Genomic DNA, 24,214 nt, shown 5'->3' with positions numbered 1-24,214 from the left:
GTCTTCGGCACGCGGTGGCTGAATGCCGAAAGTGGCCCGCAATTCTTCTGGCCACCAACAGCATCTCTTGCATGCCCCAGTCGTTTTTTTTTTAATTCTGCACCACCAAATTCAATGTATGTGCACAACATGGGACGTGCTTGAATATGCCCACATGTAATGCACGCACAATATTGGTGGCGTTGTCCGATGTCACAAATCCCCAGGAGAGTCCAATTGGGGTAAGCCATTCTGCGATGATGTTCCTCAGTTTCGGTAAGAGGTTGTCAGCTGTGTGCCTCTTATGAAAAGTGGTGATACAAAGCGTAGCCTGCCTGGGAACGAGTTGGCGTTTGCGAGATGCTACTATTGGTGCCGCCGCTGTTCTTGCTGCGGGAGGCAATACATCTACCCAGTGGGCTGTCATATAGTCCTGAGTCTGCCCTGCTCCACTTGTCCACATGTCCGTGGTTAAGTGGACATTGGGTACAACTGCATTTTTTAGGACACTGGTGACTCTTTTTCTGACGTCTGTGTACATTCTCGGTATCGCCTGCCTAGAGAAATGGAACCTAGATGGTATTTGGTAACGGGGACACAGTACCTCAAACAATTCTCTAATTCCCTGTGAATTAACGGTGGTTCCCGGAAACACGTTTAACACCACCGCAGCTGCCAAGACCCGAGTTATCCGCTTTGCAGCAGGATGACTGCTGTGATATTTCATCTTCCTCATAAAGGACTGTTGGACAGTCAATTGTTTACTGGAAGTAGTACAAGTGGTCTTCCGACTTCCCCTCTGGGATGCCGATCGACTCCCAGCAGCAACAACAGCAGCGCCAGCAGCAGTAGGCGTTACACTCAAGGATGCATCGGAGGAATCCCAGTCAGGAGAGGACTCCTCAGACTTGCCAGTGACATGGCCTGCAGGACTATTGGTTTTCCTGTCTAATGAGGAAATTGACACTGAGGGAGTTGGTGGTGTGGTTTGCAGGAGCTTGGTTACAAGAGGAAGGGATTTAGTTGTCAGTGGACTGCTTCCGCTGTCACCCAAAGTTTTTGAACTTGTCAATGACTTCTGATGAATGTGCTCCAGGTGACGTATAAGGGTGGATGTTCCTAGGTGGTTAACGTCCTTACCCCTACTTATTACAGCTTGACAAAGGCAACACACGGCTTGACACCTGTTGTCCGCAAATAATTCCACACCGAAGAGGTGATTTTTTTTGTAATTTGACCAGGCATATCAATGGCCATATTTGTCCCATGGACAACAGGTGTCTCCCCGGGTGCCTGACTTAAACAAACCACATCACCATCAGAATCCTCCTTGTCAATTTCCTCCTCAGCGCCAGCAACACCCATATCCTCATCTTGGTGTACTTCAACAGTGACATCTTCAATTTGACTATCAGGAACTGGACTGCGGGTGCTCCTTCCAGCACTTGCAGGGGGTGTGCAAATGGTGGAAGGCGCCACCTCTTCCCGTCCAGTGTTGGGAAGGTCAGGCATCGCAACCGACACAATTGGACTCTTCTTGGGGATTTGTGAGTTACAAGTTCTTTGCTGTGCTTTTGCCAGCTTAAGTCTTTTCATTTTTCTAGCGGGAGGATGAGTGCTTCAATCCTCATGTGAAGCTGAACCACTAGCCATGAACATAGGACAGGGCCTCAGCCGTTCCTTGCCACTCCGTGTCGTAAATGGCATATTGGCAAGTTTAAGCTTCTCATCAGACGCTTTTAATTTTGATTTTTGGGTCATTTTACTGAATTTTGTTTTTTGATTTTACATGCTCTCTACTATGACATTGGGCATCGGCCTTGGCAGACGACGTTGATGGCATTTCATCGTCTCGGCCATGACTAGTGGCAGCAGCTTCAGCACAAGGTGGAAGTGGATCTTGATCTTTCCCTATTTTACCCTCCACATTTTTGTTCTCCATTTTTTAATGTGTGGAATTTTATGCCAGTAATATATCAATAGCAATGGCCTACTCTACTGTACTATATATGTATACTGTTGGTCACCAAAATGCTGCACTGTAATACTAGAAGCTATAGAAAAGTATATATATCATTGTATATATCAGTACAGAGCGGTGTAACTGTGACACATGTTTCCTGACAAGCAGTATAGAAGTTATAGAATAGTATATATATTACTGTATATATATATATCAGTACAGATCGGTGTAACTGTGACACATGTGTCCTGACAAGCAGTATAGAAGCTATAGAATAGTGTATATATTACTGTGTATATATTAGAGATGAGCGCCTGAAATTTTTCGGGTTTTGTGTTTTGGTTTTGGGTTCGGTTCCGCGGCCGTGTTTTGGGTTCGAACGCGTTTTGGCAAAACCTCACCGAATTTTTTTTGTCAGATTCGGGTGTGTTTTGGATTCGGGTGTTTTTTTCCAAAAACACTAAAAAACAGCTTAAATCATAGAATTTGGGGGTCATTTTGATCCCAAAGTATTATTAACCTCAAAAACCATAATTTACACTCATTTTCAGTCTATTCTGAATACCTCACACCTCACAATATTATTTTTAGTCCTAAAATTTGCACCGAGGTCGCTGTGTGAGTAAGATAAGCGACCCTAGTGGCCGACACAAACACCGGGCCCATCTAGGAGTGGCACTGCAGTGTCACGCAGGATGTCCCTTCCAAAAAACCCTCCCCAAACAGCACATGACGCAAAGAAAAAAAGAGGCGCAATGAGGTAGCTGTGTGAGTAAGATTAGCGACCCTAGTGGCCAACACAAACACCGGGCCCATCTAGGAGTGGCACTGCAGTGTCACGCAGGATGGCCCTTCCAAAAAACCCTCCCCAAACAGCACATGACGCAAAGAAAAAAAGAGGCGCAATGAGGTAGCTGTGTGAGTAAGATTAGCGACCCTAGTGGCCGACACAAACACCGGGCCCATCTAGGAGTGGCACTGCAGTGTCACGCAGGATGGCCCTTCCAAAAAACCCTCCCCAAACAGCACATGACGCAAAGAAAAAAAGAGGCGCAATGAGGTAGCTGACTGTGTGAGTAAGATTAGCGACCCTAGTGGCCGACACAAACACCGGGCCCATCTAGGAGTGGCACTGCAGTGTCACGCAGGATGTCCCTTCCAAAAAACCCTCCCCAAACAGCACATGACGCAAAGAAAAAAAGAGGCGCAATGAGGTAGCTGTGTGAGTAAGATTAGCGACCCTAGTGGCCGACACAAACACCGGGCCCATCTAGGAGTGGCACTGCAGTGTCACGCAGGATGGCCCTTCCAAAAAACCCTCCCCAAACAGCACATGACGCAAAGAAAAAAAGAGGCGCAATGAGGTAGCTGTGTGAGTAAGATTAGCGACCCTAGTGGCCGACACAAACACCGGGCACATCTAGGAGTGGCACTGCAGTGTCACGCAGGATGTCCCTTCCAAAAAACCCTCCCCAAACAGCACATGACGCAAAGAAAAAAAGAGGCGCAATGAGGTAGCTGACTGTGTGAGTAAGATTAGCGACCCTAGTGGCCGACACAAACACCGGGCCCATCTAGGAGTGGCACTGCAGTGTCACGCAGGATGTCCCTTCCAAAAAACCCTCCCCAAACAGCACATGACGCAAAGAAAAAAAGAGGCGCAATGAGGTAGCTGACTGTGTGAGTAAGATTAGCGACCCTAGTGGCCGACACAAACACCGGGCCCATCTAGGAGTGGCACTGCAGTGTCACGCAGGATGTCCCTTCCAAAAAACCCTCCCCAAACAGCACATGACGCAAAGAAAAAAAGAGGCGCAATGAGGTAGCTGACTGTGTGAGTAAGATTAGCGACCCTAGTGGCCGACACAAACACCGGGCCCATCTAGGAGTGGCACTGCAGTGTCACGCAGGATGTCCCTTCCAAAAAACCCTCCCCAATCAGCACATGATGCAAAGAAAAAGAAAAGAAAAAAGAGGTGCAAGATGGAATTGTCCTTGGGCCCTCCCACCCACCCTTATGTTGTATAAACAAAACAGGACATGCACACTTTAACCAACCCATCATTTCAGTGACAGGGTCTGCCACACGACTGTGACTGATATGACGGGTTGGTTTGGACCCCCCCCAAAAAAGAAGCAATTAATCTCTCCTTGCACAAACTGGCTCTACAGAGGCAAGATGTCCACCTCATCTTCACCCTCCGATATATCACCGTGTACATCCCCCTCCTCACAGATTATCAATTCGTCCCCACTGGAATCCACCATCTCAGCTCCCTGTGTACTTTGTGGAGGCAATTGCTGCTGGTCAATGTCTCCGCGGAGGAATTGATTATAATTCATTTTAATGAACATCATCTTCTCCACATTTTCTGCATGTAACCTCGTACGCCGATTGCTGACAAGGTGAGCGGCGGCACTAAACACTCTTTCGGAGTACACACTTGTGGGAGGGCAACTTAGGTAGAATAAAGCCAGTTTGTGCAAGGGCCTCCAAATTGCCTCTTTTTCCTGCCAGTATAAGTACGGACTGTGTGACGTGCCTACTTGGATGCGGTCACTCATATAATCCTCCACCATTCTATCAATGTTGAGAGAATCATATGCAGTGACAGTAGACGACATGTCCGTAATCGTTGTCAGGTCCTTCAGTCCGGACCAGATGTCAGCATCAGCAGTCGCTCCAGACTGCCCTGCATCACCGCCAGCGGGTGGGCTCGGAATTCTGAGCCTTTTCCTCGCACCCCCAGTTGCGGGAGAATGTGAAGGAGGAGATGTTGACAGGTCGCGTTCCGCTTGACTTGACAATTTTGTCACCAGCAGGTCTTTCAACCCCAGCAGACCTGTGTCTGCCGGAAAGAGAGATCCAAGGTAGGCTTTAAATCTAGGATCGAGCACGGTGGCCAAAATGTAGTGCTCTGATTTCAACAGATTGACCACCCGTGAATCCTTGTTAAGCGAATTAAGGGCTGCATCCACAAGTCCCACATGCCTAGCGGAATCGCTCCCTTTTAGCTCCTTCTTCCATGCCTCCAGCTTCTTCTGCAAAAGCCTGATGAGGGGAATGACCTGACTCAGGCTGGCAGTGTCTGAACTGACTTCACGTGTGGCAAGTTCAAAGGGCATCAGAACCTTGCACAACGTTGAAATCATTCTCCACTGCACTTGAGACAGGTGCATTCCACCTACTATATCGTGCTCAATTGTATAGGCTTGAATGGCCTTTTGCTGCTCCTCCAACCTCTGAAGCATATAGAGGGTTGAATTCCACCTCGTTACCACTTCTTGCTTCAGATGATGGCAGGGCAGGTTCAGTAGTTTTTGGTGGTGCTCCAGTCTTCTGTACGTGGTGCCTGTACGCCGAAAGTGTCCCGCAATTTTTCTGGCCACCGACAGCATCTCTTGCACGCCCCTGTCGTTTTTTAAAAAATTCTGCACCACCAAATTCAAGGTATGTGCAAAACATGGGACGTGCTGGAATTTGCCCATATTTAATGCACACACAATATTGCTGGCGTTGTCCGATGCCACAAATCCACAGGAGAGTCCAATTGGGGTAAGCCATTCCGCGATGATCTTCCTCAGTTGCCGTAAGAGGTTTTCAGCTGTGTGCGTATTCTGGAAACCGGTGATACAAAGCGTAGCCTGCCTAGGAAAGAGTTGGCGTTTGCGAGATGCTGCTACTGGTGCCGCCGCTGCTGTTCTTGCGGCGGGAGTCCATACATCTACCCAGTGGGCTGTCACAGTCATATAGTCCTGAGCCTGCCCTGCTCCACTTGTCCACATGTCCGTGGTTAAGTGGACATTGGGTACAACTGCATTTTTTAGGACACTGGTGAGTCTTTTTCTGACGTCCGTGTACATTCTCGGTATCGCCTGCCTACAGAAGTGGAACCTAGATGGTATTTGGTAACGGGGGCACACTGCCTCAATAAATTGTCTAGTTCCCTGTGAACTAACGGCGGATACCGGACGCACGTCTAACACCAACATAGTTGTCAAGGACTCAGTTATCCGCTTTGCAGTAGGATGACTGCTGTGATATTTCATCTTCCTCGCAAAGGACTGTTGAACAGTCAATTGCTTACTGGAAGTAGTACAAGTGGGCTTACGACTTCCCCTCTGGGATGACCATCGACTCCCAGCGGCAACAACAGCAGCGCCAGCAGCAGTAGGCGTTACACGCAAGGATGCATCGGAGGAATCCCAGGCAGGAGAGGACTCGTCAGAATTGCCAGTGACATGGCCTGCAGGACTATTGGCATTCCTGGGGAAGGAGGAAATTGACACTGAGGGAGTTGGTGGGGTGGTTTGCGTGAGCTTGGTTACAAGAGGAAGGGATTTACTGGTCAGTGGACTGCTTCCGCTGTCACCCAAAGTTTTTGAACTTGTCACTGACTTATTATGAATGCGCTGCAGGTGACGTATAAGGGAGGATGTTCCGAGGTGGTTAACGTCCTTACCCCTACTTATTACAGCTTGACAAAGGGAACACACGGCTTGACACCTGTTGTCCGCATTTCTAGTGAAATACCTCCACACCGAAGAGCTGATTTTTTTGGTATTTTCACCTGGCATGTCAACGGCCATATTCCTCCCACGGACAACAGGTGTCTCCCCGGGTGCCTGACTTAAACAAACCACCTCACCATCAGAATCCTCCTGGTCAATTTCCTCCCCAGCGCCAGCAACACCCATATCCTCCTCATCCTGGTGTACTTCAACACTGACATCTTCAATCTGACTATCAGGAACTGGACTGCGGGTGCTCCTTCCAGCACTTGCAGGGGGCGTGCAAATGGTGGAAGGCGCATGCTCTTCACGTCCAGTGTTGGGAAGGTCAGGCATCGCAACCGACACAATTGGACTCTCCTTGTGGATTTGGGATTTCAAAGAACGCACAGTTCTTTGCGGTGCTTTTGCCAGCTTGAGTCTTTTCAGTTTTCTAGCGAGAGGCTGAGTGCTTCCATCCTCATGTGAAGCTGAACCACTAGCCATGAACATAGGCCAGGGCCTCAGCCGTTCCTTGCCACTCCGTGTGGTAAATGGCATATTGGCAAGTTTACGCTTCTCCTCCGACAATTTTATTTTAGGTTTTGGAGTCCTTTTTTTACTGATATTTGGTGTTTTGGTTTTGACATGCTCTGTACTATGCCATTGGGCATCGGCCTTGGCAGACGACGTTGCTGGCATTTCATCGTCTCGGCCATGACTAGTGGCAGCAGCTTCAGCACGAGGAGGAAGTGGATCTTGATCTTTCCCTAATTTTGGAACCTCAACATTTTTGTTCTCCATATTTTAATAGGCACAACTAAAAGGCACCTCAGGTAAACAATGGAGATGGATGGATTGGATACTAGTATACAATTATGGACGGGCTGCCGAGTGCCGACACAGAGGTAGCCACAGCCGTGAACTACCGCACTGTACTGTGTCTGCTGCTAATATATAGACTGGTTGATAAAGAGATAGTATACTCGTAACTAGTATGTATGTATAAAGAAAGAAAAAAAACCACGGTTAGGTGGTATATACAATTATGGACGGGCTGCCGAGTGCCGACACAGAGGTAGCCACAGCCGTGAACTACCGCACTGTACTGTGTCTGCTGCTAATATATAGACTGGTTGATAAAGAGATAGTATACTCGTAACTAGTATGTATGTATAAAGAAAGAAAAAAAAACCACGGTTAGGTGGTATATACAATTATGGACGGGCTGCCGAGTGCCGACACAGAGGTAGCCACAGCCGTGAACTACCGCACTGTACTGTGTCTGCTGCTAATATATAGACTGGTTGATAAAGAGATAGTATACTCGTAACTAGTATGTATGTATAAAGAAAGAAAAAAAAACCACGGTTAGGTGGTATATACAATTATGGACGGGCTGCCGAGTGCCGACACAGAGGTAGCCACAGCCGTGAACTACCGCACTGTACTGTGTCTGCTGCTAATATATAGACTGGTTGATAAAGAGATAGTATACTCGTAACTAGTATGTATGTATAAAGAAAGAAAAAAAAACCACGGTTAGGTGGTATATACAATTATGGACGGGCTGCCGAGTGCCGACACAGAGGTAGCCACAGCCGTGAACTACCGCACTGTACTGTGTCTGCTGCTAATATATAGACTGGTTGATAAAGAGATAGTATACTCGTAACTAGTATGTATGTATAAAGAAAGAAAAAAAAACCACGGTTAGGTGGTATATACAATTATGGACGGGCTGCCGAGTGCCGACACAGAGGTAGCCACAGCCGTGAACTACCGCACTGTACTGTGTCTGCTGCTAATATATAGACTGGTTGATAAAGAGATAGTATACTCGTAACTAGTATGTATGTATAAAGAAAGAAAAAAAAAAACCACGGTTAGGTGGTATATACAATTATGGACGGGCTGCCGAGTGCCGACACAGAGGTAGCCACAGCCGTGAACTACCGCACTGTACTGTGTCTGCTGCTAATATATAGACTGGTTGATAAAGAGATAGTATACTCGTAACTAGTATGTATGTATAAAGAAAGAAAAAAAAACCACGGTTAGGTGGTATATACAATTATGGACGGGCTGCCGAGTGCCGACACAGAGGTAGCCACAGCCGTGAACTACCGCACTGTACTGTGTCTGCTGCTAATATATAGACTGGTTGATAAAGAGATAGTATACTCGTAACTAGTATGTATGTATAAAGAAAGAAAAAAAAAAACCACGGTTAGGTGGTATATACAATTATGGACGGGCTGCCGAGTGCCGACACAGAGGTAGCCACAGCCGTGAACTACCGCACTGTACTGTGTCTGCTGCTAATATATAGACTGGTTGATAAAGAGATAGTATACTCGTAACTAGTATGTATGTATAAAGAAAGAAAAAAAACCACGGTTAGGTGGTATATACAATTATGGACGGGCTGCCGAGTGCCGACACAGAGGTAGCCACAGCCGTGAACTACCGCACTGTACTGTGTCTGCTGCTAATATATAGACTGGTTGATAAAGAGATAGTATACTCGTAACTAGTATGTATGTATAAAGAAAGAAAAAAAAACCACGGTTAGGTGGTATATACAATTATGGACGGGCTGCCGAGTGCCGACACAGAGGTAGCCACAGCCGTGAACTACCGCACTGTACTGTGTCTGCTGCTAATATATAGACTGGTTGATAAAGAGATAGTATACTCGTAACTAGTATGTATGTATAAAGAAAGAAAAAAAAACCACGGTTAGGTGGTATATACAATTATGGACGGGCTGCCGAGTGCCGACACAGAGGTAGCCACAGCCGTGAACTACCGCACTGTACTGTGTCTGCTGCTAATATATAGACTGGTTGATAAAGAGATAGTATACTCGTAACTAGTATGTATGTATAAAGAAAGAAAAAAAAACCACGGTTAGGTGGTATATACAATTATGGACGGGCTGCCGAGTGCCGACACAGAGGTAGCCACAGCCGTGAACTACCGCACTGTACTGTGTCTGCTGCTAATATATAGACTGGTTGATAAAGAGATAGTATACTCGTAACTAGTATGTATGTATAAAGAAAGAAAAAAAAACCACGGTTAGGTGGTATATACAATTATGGACGGGCTGCCGAGTGCCGACACAGAGGTAGCCACAGCCGTGAACTACCGCACTGTACTGTGTCTGCTGCTAATATATAGACTGGTTGATAAAGAGATAGTATACTCGTAACTAGTATGTATGTATAAAGAAAGAAAAAAAAACCACGGTTAGGTGGTATATACAATTATGGACGGGCTGCCGAGTGCCGACACAGAGGTAGCCACAGCCGTGAACTACCGCACTGTACTGTGTCTGCTGCTAATATATAGACTGGTTGATAAAGAGATAGTATACTCGTAACTAGTATGTATGTATAAAGAAAGAAAAAAAAACCACGGTTAGGTGGTATATACAATTATGGACGGGCTGCCGAGTGCCGACACAGAGGTAGCCACAGCCGTGAACTACCGCACTGTACTGTGTCTGCTGCTAATATATAGACTGGTTGATAAAGAGATAGTATACTCGTAACTAGTATGTATGTATAAAGAAAGAAAAAAAAACCACGGTTAGGTGGTATATACAATTATGGACGGGCTGCCGAGTGCCGACACAGAGGTAGCCACAGCCGTGAACTACCGCACTGTACTGTGTCTGCTGCTAATATATAGACTGGTTGATAAAGAGATAGTATACTCGTAACTAGTATGTATGTATAAAGAAAGAAAAAAAAACCACGGTTAGGTGGTATATACAATTATGGACGGGCTGCCGAGTGCCGACACAGAGGTAGCCACAGCCGTGAACTACCGCACTGTACTGTGTCTGCTGCTAATATATAGACTGGTTGATAAAGAGATAGTATACTCGTAACTAGTATGTATGTATAAAGAAAGAAAAAAAAACCACGGTTAGGTGGTATATACAATTATGGACGGGCTGCCGAGTGCCGACACAGAGGTAGCCACAGCCGTGAACTACCGCACTGTACTGTGTCTGCTGCTAATATATAGACTGGTTGATAAAGAGATAGTATACTACTAATATTATATACTGGTGGTCAGGTCACTGGTCACTAGTCACACTGGCAGTGGCACTCCTGCAGCAAAAGTGTGCACTGTTTAATTTTAATATAATATTATGTACTCCTGGCTCCTGCTATAACCTATAACTGGCACTGCAGTAGTGCTCCCCAGTCTCCCCCACAATTATAAGCTGTGTGAGCTGAGCAGTCAGACAGATATATAATATATATAGATGATGCAGCACACTGGCCTGAGCCTGAGCAGTGCACACAGATATGGTATGTGACTGACTGAGTCACTGTGTGTATCGCTTTTTTCAGGCAGAGAACGGATATATTAAATAAACTGCACTGTGTGTCTGGTGGTCACTCACTATATAATATATTATGTACTCCTGGCTCCTGCTATAACCTATAACTGGCACTGCAGTAGTGCTCCCCAGTCTCCCCCACAATTATAAGCTGTGTGAGCTGAGCAGTCAGACAGATATATATAATATTATATATAGATAATAGATGATGCAGCACACTGGCCTGAGCCTGAGCAGTGCACACAGATATGGTATGTGACTGAGTCACTGTGTGCTGTGTATCGCTTTTTTCAGGCAGAGAACGGATTATAAATAAAAGTGGTGGTCACTGGTCACTATCAGCAAAACTCTGCACTGTACACTACTGAGTACTCCTAATGCTCCCCAAAATTAGTAAATCAAGTGTCTCTCTAATCTATTCTAATTCTAAACGGAGAGGACGCCAGCCACGTCCTCTCCCTATCAATCTCAATGCACGTGTGAAAATGGCGGCGACGCGCGGCTCCTTATATAGAATCCGAGTCTCGCGAGAATCCGACAGCGTCATGATGACGTTCGGGCGCGCTCGGGTTAACCGAGCAAGGCGGGAAGATCCGATTCGCTCGGACCCGTGAAAAAAAACATGAAGTTCTGGCGGGTTCGGATTCAGAGAAACCGAACCCGCTCATCTCTAGTATATATATATATATATCAGTACAGAGCGGTATAACTGTGACACATGTGTCCTGACAAGCAGTATAGAAGCTATAGAATAGTATATATATTACTTACTGTATATATATATATATATATATATATATATATATATATATACAGTATCAGTACAGAGCGGTGTAAAGTGCCCTGACAAGCAGTATAGAAGCTATAGAATAGTATATATATTACTGTATATATATATCAGTACAGAGCGGTGTAACTGTGACACATATGTCCTGACAAGCAGTATAGAAGCTATAGAATAGTATATATATATTACTGTGTATGTATATATATATATATATATATATATATATATATATATCCGTACAGAGCGGTGTAACTGTGACACATGTGTACTGACAAGCAGTATAGAAGCTATAGAATAGTATATATTATTATACTGGTGGTCCCCAGTCCCCACAATGCAGCACACTGAGCACAGAGATTTGCAGCACACTGAGCACAGATATGGAGCGTTGTCAGGCAGAGAACGTAGATATTTTCAGCACACTGAGCACAGATTATTTGCAGCACACTGAGCACAGATATTTTCAGCACACTGAGCACAGATTACGGAGCTTTTCAGGGGAGAGAACGCTGCCACGTCCTCTCCGTTCAATCTCCAATGCACGAGTGAAAATGGCGGCAACGCACGGCTCCTTATATAGAATACGAATCTCACGAGAATCCGACAGCGGGATGATGACGTTCGGGCGCATTCTGGTTAACCGAGCAAGGCGGGAAGATCCGAGGCTGCCTCGGACCCGTGTAAAACGGGTGAAGTTCGGGGGGTTCGGATCCCGAGGAACCGAACCCGCTCATCTCTAATAAAAACACACCACAGAGCCATACGCACATGCTATCAGCATCATGGAGCAGGATCCAGTGACTGATCCAGTGGCTGTTGAGATGGACATGCTCAATCAGCAGATGCGTGCCATCTTAGCAAGAAGAAACCAGCTGGCACAACGAACACGGCAGCATCAACATCTGCCAGTGCATAGGAGGAACGAGGAGATCCCGGTAGTGTCCAAACCCCATCTACTGGCCCACAAACAGAAGAAGAGGCTGGTGTGAGGGCCCTGGCTGAGGAATATGTACCACAAACTGAGGAAGAATCTGGCCAAAATAACCAAACCCAGCCACAAACTGAAGAGGAAGTTGGGGATACTTCTCAGGTTGATGCTTCGCAGGCAACAGGCAAAAAGAGAAAACAACAAACCCCATTTACTAAGAGGGAGTTGGGAATTTTGGTACCCCAGGCCATTGATAAAATCCATTTTGGAGATAAAAACATGGGTGCTGGGACCAAGGACCGGATCTGCAGAGAAATCACAGACTCTGTTAATACTGTTGGCCCAATTGTCCACACACCACAGGAAGTCAGATAACGGTAAGTACATACTGAGACACAATGACAAACACTATGCATTAACTAAGATTTAAGCAGCAGTTTTCAAGTGAGGTTACTTATAGCAACCAATACCATGACGTGCTCAAAAAGTATGCATCACATTTACTTACGTTTACTTCTCCTTTCACCCAAACCACAAAACATATGTAGCTGGGCTGACTTCAAGTCCCGCCTGAAGCAGAAAAAGGCGGCGAACTGGAATGCTTCGAGGGAAACAGGGGGAGGCCTACTCCCTGAAACTGTGGAGTATACAGACCTGGAGGAGCTAGTGATGGTCTGTGTATCCTATGAGGAGGTGGCAGGTGTGTCCGAAATGGACACCGACACACCTGACATGGAAGGTCCATATGCCTTGGCAGGTAAGTTTCCAAACATATATTGTCAAGTTTTCTCACTATAATTGTATGGTTTTTGTAATTGTTTAATATTTATTTACTAACTATTGTTTTAAAAAAAAATACAAAACAGGAGGGCCATCGCAGTGAGTCACAGGAGGGGCATCTCACTGAGGCTGAGGAGGGGGGAGCTAGTGACACCTCCAGTGTGGCCACACTGGCGCCCCAATCCTCTCGCTCGGAGATTCTGGATGAGATAGCCAGTCATGGAGTTAGAAACAGCGAATTCCATGACCAGATGATCCGGGAGGTACGTGAGCTGTCCTTTCGGCTCACTGACCAGACCATCCATGTTTGCCAAGGCATGTGCGAACTCAACTCATCAGTCCAACAACTAAACACCACAATTGGACAAGGAGTACAGACCATCGCTGGGCTCCTTGCCCACAGTGTCAGGGAGGCACCAACACCTGGACCATCCCCTACCCCTGCCCAGGAACAAGATCTCACTGGGCAGGGCCCTCAAAGGTCAGTTCGCAGACCAACCAGTGACCAACATCCACTTCAGGCGGGGCGGAAAAAGAAGAAGAAATATCTTCCCGCCAGATGCGGTCACATTTCCCAGCACCCATGTTGGTTATGTTCTAAAATGGAGTATCAGTGGCTTGCGGGACCAGAATGACAAACTCCCTCATGCTGAATGGGGTTTGCTGTCTTCTCTTTTTGTTAGTACCCTGTGATGCATTGGCCTGTGAACTTGTCCCACCTTCCTCTTCATATTGTGGTCTGGATAGTTGGGTTTCGGTATTGTGGCCAGAATCTTCCTCAGTTTGTCTCTTTTTGTGATTGGCCATTAGATGGAGGGAAGGGGTGGGGGGGGGGTTGACTACTGGGTACTGTCTTCCTATTTTGTGCACTGGCAGGTGTTTGTTGCTGGGCCATGTTCTGTTATTTTTGTGTAAAAACATTATGAAATATTTTTAGACATAGTAAAATTACTTTGAGCCAATATACTTTGGTGTGAAATTGTGTGTTTATTATTGTGGGTGTGTAAAAAGAGTTTCATTGTAGCTAAGAAAAAAAATATTTTTTTTATGTTTGTGAAAATTCCATGAAATCATGGCATGTTGCTTAGAGAAAAATTATTCTCAAAAATACATGTATATTGGCCCTCATTCCGAGTTGTTCGCTCGGTAAAAATCTTCGCATCGCAGCGATTTTCCGCTTAATGCGCATGCGCAATGTCCGCACTGCGACTGCGCCAAGTAAATTTGCTATGCACTTAGGAATTTTACTCACGGCTTTTTCATCGTTCTGTCGATTGTAATGTGATTGACAAGAAATGGGTGTTACTGGGCGGAAACAGGCCGTTTTATGGGCGTGTGCGAAAAAACGCTACCGTTTCCGGAAAAAACGCAGGAGTGGCCGGAGAAACGGAGGAGTGTCTGGGCGAACGCTGGGTGTGTTTGTGACGTCAAACCAGGAACGACAAGCAGTGAAATGATCGCAGATGCCGAGTAAGTCTGGAGCTACTCAGAAACTGCTACGAGGTGTGTAATCGCAATATTGCGAATACATCGTTCGCAATTTTAAGATGCTAAGATTCACTCCCAGTAGGCGGCGGCTTAGCATGAGCAAATCTGCTAAAATCCGCTTGTAAGCGAACAACTCGGAATGACCTCCTTTGCTCCTTACACAATATAAGCCCACAAAGTTGTTTGGTTACTATGGGCAACATGCCATCTTAAATATAACTCACAACTGACCTAATTCATCCTGAGCAATGTATTAGGTAAAGCAGCAGGTAATAACCTTATAGGTTATGTTGCATTATGTAGGTAATGTTGTTATATAAAACACAAAACTAATGTAGAAATCTGGAAAACATGGCATGTCTGTGGGTATTAAAGGAAATTAATTAGTTTTTACCACTTATAAAATAAACACACATACAAAAAACAGACATGTGGGACATGGGCAAAAAACATGTATTTGCTAATAATAAACATGTGTGCTGCTTGTCAGTTTAAATAAGAATTTACTTACCGATAATTCTATTTCTCGTAGTCCGTAGTGGATGCTGGGGACTCCGTCAGGACCATGGGGAATAGCGGCTCCGCAGGAGACAGGGCACAAAAGTAAAAGCTTTAGGATCAGGTGGTGTGCACTGGCTCCTCCCCCTATGACCCTCCTCCAAGCCTCAGTTAGGATACTGTGCCCGGACGAGCGTACACAATAAGGAAGGATTTTTGAATCCCGGGTAAGACTCATACCAGCCACACCAATCACACTGTACAACCTGTGATCTGAACCCAGTTAACAGCATGATAACAGCGGAGCCTCTGAAAAGATGGCTCACAACAATAATAACCCGATTTTTGTAACAATAACTATGTACAAGTATTGCAGACAATCCGCACTTGGGATGGGCGCCCAGCATCCACTACGGACTACGAGAAATAGAATTATCGGTAAGTAAATTCTTATTTTCTCTGACGTCCTAAGTGGATGCTGGGGACTCCGTCAGGACCATGGGGATTATACCAAAGCTCCCAAACGGGCGGGAGAGTGCGGATGACTCTGCAGCACCGAATGAGAGAACTCCAGGTCCTCCTCAGTCAGGGTGTGCCCCTGACCAAGTAGCAGCTCGGCAAAGTTGTAAAGCCGAGACCCCTCGGGCAGCCGCCCAAGATGAGCCCACCTTCCTTGTGGAATGGGCATTTACATATTTTGGCTGTGGCAGGCCTGCCACAGAATGTGCAAGCTGAATTGTACTACACATCCAACTAGCAATCGTCTGCTTAGCAGCAAAAGCACCCAGTTTGTTGGGTGCATACAGGATAACAGCAAGTCAGTTTTCCTGACTCCAGCCGTCCTGGAAACCTATATTTTCAGGGCCCTGACAACATCTAGCAACCTGGAGTCCTCCAAGTCCCTAGTAGCCGCAGGTACCACAATAAGCTGGTTCAGGTGAAACACTGACACCACCTTAGGGAGAAACTGGGGACGAGTCCGCAGCTCTGCCCTGTCCGAATGGACAAACAGATATGGGCTTTTGTGAGACAAATGCCGCCAATTTTGACACTCGCCTGGCCGAGGCCAGGGCCAACAGCATGGTCACTTTCCATGTGAGATACTTCAAATCCACAGATTTGAACGGTTTAAACCAATGTGATTTGAGGAATCCCAGAACTACGTTGAGATCCCACAGTGCCACTGGAGGCACAAAAGGGGGTTGTATATGCAGTACTCCCTTGACAAACTTCTGGACTTCAGGAACTGAAGCCAATTCTTTCTGGAAGAAAATCGACAGGGCCGAAATTTGAACCTTAATGGACCCCAATTTGAGGCCCATAGACACTCCTGTTTACAGGAAATGCAGGAATCGACCGAGTTGAAATTTCTTCGTGGGGCCTTCCTGGCCTCACACCATGCAACATATTTTCGCCACATGTGGTGATAATGTTGTGCGGTCACCTCCTTCCTGGCTTTGACCAGGGTAGGAATGACCTCTTCCGGAATGCCTTTTTCCCATAGGATCTGGCGTTCAACCGACCTGCCGTCAAACGCAGCCGCGGTAAGTCTTGGAACAGACATGGTACTTGCTGAAGCAAGTCCCTTCTTAGCGGCAGAGGCCATGAGTCCTCTGTGAGTATCTCTTGAAGTTCCGGGTACCAAGTCCTTCTTGGCCAATCCGGAGCCACGAGTATAGTTCTTACTCCTCTACGTCTTATAATTCTCAATACCTTGGGTATGAGAAGCAGAGGAGGGAACACATACACCGACTGGTACGCCCACGGTGTTACCAGAACGTCCACAGCTATTGCCTGAAGGTCTCTTGACCTGGCGCAATACCTGTCCAGTTTTTTGTTCAGGCGGGACGCCATCATATCCACCTTTGGTCTTTCCCAACGGTTCACAATCATGTGGAAAACTTCCCGATGAAGTCCCCACTCTCCCGGGTGGAGGTCGTGCCTGCTGAGGAAGTCTGCTTCCCAGTTGTCCACTCCCGGAATGAACACTGCTGACAGTGCTATCACATGATTTTCCGCCCAGCGAAAAATCCTTGCAGTTTTTGCCATTGCCCTCCTGCTTCTTGTGCCGCCCTGTTTACGTGGGCGACTGCCGTGATGTTGTCCCACTGGAACAATACCGGCTGACCTTGAAGCAGAGGTCTTGCTAAGCTTACAGCATTATAAATTGCCCTTAGCTCCAGTATATTTATGTGGAGAAAAGTCTCCAGACTTGATCACACTCCCTGGAAATTTTTTCCCTGTGTGACTGCTCCCCAGCCTCTCAGGCTGGCCTCCGTGGTCACCAGCATCCAATCCTGAATGCCGAATCTGCGGCCCTCTAGAAGATGAGCACTCTGTAACCACCACAGGAGAGACACCCTTGTCCTTGGAGATAGGGTTATCCGCTGATGCATCTGAAGATGCGATCCGGACCATTTGTCCAGCAGATCCCACTGAAAAGTTCTTGCGTGGAATCTGCCGAATGGAATCGCTTCGTAATAAGCCACCATTTTTCCCAGGACTCTTGTGCAATGATGCACTGACACTTTTCCTGGTTTTAGGAGGTTCCTGACTAGCTCGGATAACTCCCTGGCTTTCTCCTCCGGGAGAAACACCTTTTTCTGGACTGTGTCCAGAATCATCCCTAGGAACAGCAGACGTGTCGTCGGAAACAACTGCGGTTTTGGAATATTTAGAATCCACCCGTGCTGTCGTAGAACTACTTGAGATAGTGCTACTCCGACCTCCAACTGTTCTCTGGACCTTGCTCTTATCAGGAGGTCGTCCATTTTCTTTGAAGAATCATCATTTCGGCCATTACCTTGGTAAAGACCCGGGGTGCCGTGGACAATCCAAACGGCAGCGTCTGAAACTGATAGTGACAGTTCTGTACCACGAACCTGAGATACCCTTGGTGAGAAGGGCAAATTGGGACATGGAGGTAAGCATCCCTGATGTCCCGGGACACCATATAGTCCCCTTCTTCCTGGTTCGCTATCACTGCTCTGAGTGACTCCATCTTGATTTGTGCCTTTGTAAGTGTTCAAATATTTCAGATTTAGAATAGGTCTCACCGAGCCTTCTGGTTTCAGTACCACAATATAGTGTGGAATAATACCCCTTTCCTTGTTGTAGGAGGGGTACTTTGATTATCACCTGCTGGGAATACAGCTTGTGAATTGTTTCCAATACTGCCTCCCTGTCGGAGGGAGACGTTGGTAAAGCAGACTTCAGGAACCTGCGAGGGGGAAACGTCTCGACTTTCCAATCTGTACCCCTGGGATACTACTTGTAGGATCCAGGGGTCCTGTACGGCCCCAGCGTCATGCTGAGAACTTGGCAGAAGCGGTGGAAGGCTTCTGTTCCTGAGAATGGGCTGCCTGCTGCAGTTTTCTTCCCTTTCCTCTATCCCTGGGCAGATATGACTCTTATGGGAACGAAAGGACTGAGGCTGAAAAGACGGTGTCTTTTTCTGCAGAGATGTGACTTAGGGTAAAAACGGTGGATTTTCCAGCAGTTGCCGTGGCCACCAGGTCCGATGGACCGACCCCAAATAACTCCTCCCCTTTATACGGCAATACATCTTTGTGCCGTTTGGAATCTGCATCATCTGACCACTGTCGTGTCCATAAACATCTTTTGGCAGATATGGACATCGCACTTACTCTTGATGCCAGAGTGCAAATATCCCTCTGTGCATCTCGCATATATAGAAATGCATCCTTTAAATGCTCTATAGTCAATAAAATACTGTCCCTGTCAAGGGTATCAATATTTTTAGTCAGGGAATCCGACCAAGCCATCCCAGCTCTGCACATCCAGGCTGAGGCGATCGCTGGTCGCAGTATAACACCAGTATGTGTGTATATACTTCTTAGGATATTTTCCAGCCTCCTATCAGCTGGCTCCTTGAGGACGGCCCTATCTGGAGACGGTACCGCCACTTGTTTTGATAAGCGTGTGAGCGCCTTATCCACCCTAAGGGGTGTTTCCCAACGCGCCCTAATTTCTGGCGGGAAAAGGTATACCGCCAATAATTTTCTATCGGGGGAAACCCACGCATCATCACACACTTCATTTAATGTATCTGATTCAGGAAAAACTACAGGTAGTTTTTTCACACCCCACATAATACCCTTTTTTGTGGTACTTGTAGTATCAGAAATATGTAACACCTCCTTCATTGCCCTTAACAAGTAACGTGTGGCCCTAAAGGAAAATACGTTTGTTTCTTCACCGTCGACACTGAAATCAGTGTCCGTGTCTGTGTCTGTCGACCGACTGAGGTAAATGGGCGTTTTAAAGCCCCTGACGGTGTTTGAGACGCCTGGACAGGTACTATTTTGTTTGCCGGCCGTCTCTGTTGACATTATCACGTAATTCCTTGAATAAGCCATCCATTCCGGTGTCGACTCCCTAGAGAGTGACATCACCATTACAGGCAATAGCTCCGCCTCCTCACCAACATCGTCCTCATACATGTCGACACACACGTACCGACACACAGCACACACACAGGGAATGCTCTGATAGAGGACAGAACCCCACTAGCCCTTTGGGGAGACAGAGGGAGAGTTTGCCAGCACACACCAAAAACGCTATAATTATACAGGGACAACCTTTATATAAGTGTTTTTCCCTTATAGCATTTTAATATATATATATAGTCATATCGCCAAATCAGTGCCCCCCCTCTCTGTTTTAACCCTGTTTCTGTAGTGCAGTGCAGGGGAGAGCATGGGAGCCTTCCCACCAGCATTTCTGTGAGGGAAAATGGCGCTGTGTGCTGAGGAGAATAGGCCCCGCCCCCTTTTCGGCGGGCTTCTTCTCCCGTTTTTCTGAGACCTGGCAGGGGTTAAATACATCCATATAGCCCCCAGGGGCTATATGTGATGTATTTTTAGCCAGAATAAGGTACTATCATTGCTGCCCAGGGTGCCCCCCCCCAGCGCCCTGCACCCTCAGTGACCGCTGCTATGAAGTGTGCTGACAACAATGGCGCACAGCTGCAGTGCTGTGCGCTACCTTATGAAGACTGAAAAGTCTTCTGCCGCCGGTTTCTGGACCTCTTCACTTTTCGGCATCTGCAAGGGGGTCGGCGGCGCGGCTCCGGGACGAACCCCAGGGTGAGACCTGTGTTCCGACTCCCTCTGGAGCTAATGGTGTCCAGTAGCCTAAGAAGCCAATCCATCCTGCACGCAGGTGAGTTCACTTCTTCTCCCCTAAGTCCCTCGTAGCAGTGAGCCTGTTGCCAGCAGGACTCACTGAAAATAAGAAACCTAACAAAACTTTTACTCTAAGCAGCTCTTTAGGAGAGCCACCTAGATTGCACCCTTCTCGGCCGGGCACAAAAATCTAACTGAGGCTTGGAGGAGGGTCATAGGGGGAGGAGCCAGTGCACACCACCTGATCCTAAAGCTTTTACTTTTGTGCCCTGTCTCCTGCGGAGCCGCTATTCCCCATGGTCCTGACGGAGTCCCCAGCATCCACTTAGGACGTCAGAGAAACATAATTTGCGAATGTTTAACATAATAACCTTTCCTCGGAGTGTAAATGTACATACCATCTGTGAGAGTGCTCGATTTACAATGACGTGTTGATGCGTTTGTATCTCAATCAGCTGCATTCTATTGCCAATAATTAGCCGTGCGCCCGGTCAGGCACCTGTAGCAAGAGTTCGCTAGCTGTGCGCAGCCCTAGACCTACACCTGTGCTGCGAATGCCTGGTGTGTACCAGCAACGGGCAGCTTTGCAGCGGTGCGGAAAACCACACCTGCAGACCTTAGCACTCTCCCCCACATGACACCCACTTTCATGCCCCTTTTCGTTAGCTAGCGAAGCCATGCCCCCGCACCGCCTTTAACACGCCTCATTGTCATTGCGTGGATGCGAACACATAAAGCTTGTGTATTTCTGCACATTCGTCGTACGGGGGACTTTGCACATGCGCATTTGGCTAAATCCCGCTGCTCAGCAGTGATCAACTTGGAATGACCACCTAATACAGCAGCACTGGACATATGGCAGCAGAGGACACAACCACTGTGACTAGACTGATGCAGCACAAGACACTAACACTGAACTGATGCAGGACACTGAGGACGGAGACACGTCCTCTCTCTACACTCTCCAATGCCGGAGTGAAAATGGCGGCGACGCGCGGCGACTTATATGGAATCCAAACCCTGCGAGAATCCGACACCGGGATGATGATGTTTTGCCTTGTTCTGGTTTCCGAGTCAGGCAGGAAACCCGCTCAGAACCGAACCCGCTCATCTCTAGTTTGAACACACCCCACCCAAATCTAACTCTCTCTGCAAATGTTATATCTGCCACACCTGCAGTGCACATGATTTTACCCAACTGCTAAAAAATTTGCTGCTTCGTTCAACTCTGAATTAGGCCCTATATGCAATAAATATAGTAATATTTAGATCAGTGGTGTATCTGTAGTGGGTGCAGTGTGTGCAGTGGCCACACCGCACACGCTGCACCCATTTATTATGGTACTTACTGTACCTTTCTGGAGTCCCGTCACTGCAGCAGCACCGCTGTAAAAAGCACTGAGAAAATCGCTGCCACTCCATTTTCATGGTGTTTTGAAATTGCCACACAGAGACCTGCACAGTAGAATCTAGCACAGCGCTAGAGTCTACTAGCACTAAGCCTTACATAGGGCTCGATTCAGACCTGATCGCTGTTGTGCATTTTTGCACAGCTGGCAATTATTGATTGACTGTGCATGCGTATGCACCGCAATGCATGTGCGCATTGCCTAACAACAACAGGCATCGCCGAACAGCGACAAGCTGGTGCAAAAATTTTGATTGCAAAGCCATTGGCAAGCTGATTGACAGGAAGAGGCCGTTTGTGGGTGGTAACTGGTCATTTTTTGGGAGTGTCAGGGAAAACGCAGGCGTTCCCAAGCGTTTTCAGGGAGGGTATGTGATGTCAGCTCCGTTCCCTGATCAGCCTGTTCTTTTTGCACTTTAGGAGTAAAGCCTGGGCTGCACACAGACTGCACACAGTGGGAAAATCATTCGATGGTGAGTGAGTTGTGAATGGATTTGCATCTGTCAGCTGACTGAGGGACATTTTCGCATGGCGTACACATGCGATCGCACACTTGCACGGGTGAATTTATACTCCCCCTTGGGCGGAGACTATGTTATCGCAGGACAACAAAATTTGCAGCACAGCGATCAGGTCTCAATCACCCCCATAGTTCACAGTTACAAATATGCTGCCAGCTAGAGAAGAGGGGTACTGGAGGGAGATTGCACACGGGTTCACTCCTCACTTAAAATGCCCCTCATTAAAATTGTATTTTTCCCCTTAGTTTGCTATTCTTCAAAGCCAGGATCTCTAGCCACTTGCTTTTGACCTTGAAGATTTCATTATTTGGCTCAGAATATTAGACAGATTGAAGACATTTACTTAGTGAGAAGAGATGTGCAAAGTTACAGTGACGTTTCATGGAAATAAATTATCAGGTTGGAACAGGCCTGTCACTTGCCCCTGGTGTAGATCATCCCTGATTAAAAACCTGAAACAACAGTTGCAAAGCCAGCCAACAATTTCATGATGTGGCTAGTGAACCCTGGTGCAACTGATAAGGCAAAAACATATTTACCAGTGCTATATCATATATTGACATTTCTAAACACTATTTTTGACATAGGGAGGCAAACACTTTATCTCTGGACTCCAGCCTGCTAATTAAATCAAGCAAGTCCAGATATGGTACAAGGAACATTATCTTTACTTATTGGCCTCAATAGCTATACAGAGAATACTTCGGCATACTGTCTCATCTGGTTGCCATCAGGAAATTGAAGCACCTCTTTTCCAGCAGCATCTGACTCCTAAACCATTAAAATTGGCTTGGTCAAAGAGGTATAATCTTGAAAGAGTTAATGTCCTCTTGTGTCTTTATTTAGGTTGAGGTACAGATGCGTCCCCTCATACACTGAGTGTTTTTACTATGATAATGCAAAATTATATGGTCCTAGTGTCAGTGGCGTCACAAAGTGGGTGTGGGTGGTGCGGCCCACATCCGGGTGTTACACCTGTAGGGGATTACATCAAAATGTCAGCTCCTCCGCAGTGTCAGTGGCGTCACAAGGTGGGTGCGGGTGGTGCAGCCCACATCCGGGTGTGTCACCTGCAGGGGATTACACCAAAATGTCAGCTCCTCCACAGTGTCAGGAGCCAGGTGCTGCAATGTGAAAGTCTCCTAAAGCACCCGGCTCCTGTCATAGAAGAGGAGCCAACAGCGCAGGGAGACTGCCTCCAGAGGCAACCCAGTACAGCCGGAGATGCTGGGCATGCCCGCAGAGTTAAAATCTTGGGATTCCTGCGAGGCCATGACCCCTGTATATATGACCACACCCCCTTTTGCCATGAACCCACCCTAGGCACGCCGGGAGATTAAGGATGCGCAACAGGTGTCACCACACTTGGGGACGCCTCTGCCTAGTGTGCACCCTTTAGCAGCCTCAGTATAGTATTGAAAATAGGTTCACACCTTTAAACACAGTGTTAGGAAACTCTGCACTATTGGTGTGAGACCCCTAGAGCTCTCAAGAGGGTCTCCTGCCAATAGCAACCGCCACTGTTCCCGTAGTGCTTGATAGGCATATCAGTAATTAGGGGGCCCACTGGACTTAAACCTCCAGCAGTAGAGGCTCATACAATAGGCTGGAGACCACACTATAATGGACTGGAGAATAACATGGTTAGAGACACACAAGAGCATGGAGGGTGAGGTCAGAGCTGGGTAGGTATCTCAGCCAGGGCAGATGAAGCACTTTGAAGATGGCTAGCAAACACTGGGCCTAATTCAGACCTGATCGCTCGCTAGGTTTTTTGCACTGCTGCAAACAGATAGTCGCCACCCATAGGGGAGTGTATTTTCGCTTTGCAAGTGTGCAAACGCATATGAAGCAGAGCTGT

The 24,214-nt window shown here is 47.0% G+C and overlaps 1 protein-coding gene across 2 annotated transcripts in view; it reads left to right on the top strand.

Moving 5' to 3' along the window:
- LOC134891018 (leukotriene B4 receptor 1-like) overlaps positions 1–24,214 on the top strand; it is a 150,425-nt gene that overhangs the window by 55,853 nt on the left and 70,358 nt on the right. The window contains exon 1 of one of the 2 annotated variants that reach the window (XM_063913503.1): positions 13,090–13,268. The exons of the other annotated variant lie outside the window; for it this stretch is intronic. Coding sequence (XP_063769573.1) covers positions 13,181–13,268 — 88 coding nt within the window. The 5' untranslated portion in view covers positions 13,090–13,180. Of the gene's footprint in view, positions 1–13,089; positions 13,269–24,214 lie in introns of those variants that run through there. 2 annotated transcript variants of the gene reach the window in all.

Source organism: Pseudophryne corroboree, chromosome 1 (genome assembly GCF_028390025.1).
Source record: "Pseudophryne corroboree isolate aPseCor3 chromosome 1, aPseCor3.hap2, whole genome shotgun sequence".
Classification (NCBI taxonomy): Eukaryota; Metazoa; Chordata; class Amphibia; order Anura; family Myobatrachidae; genus Pseudophryne; species Pseudophryne corroboree.
Note: the sequence above shows the minus strand (reverse complement) of the source record. Positions and strands in the feature narration are given on the sequence as shown.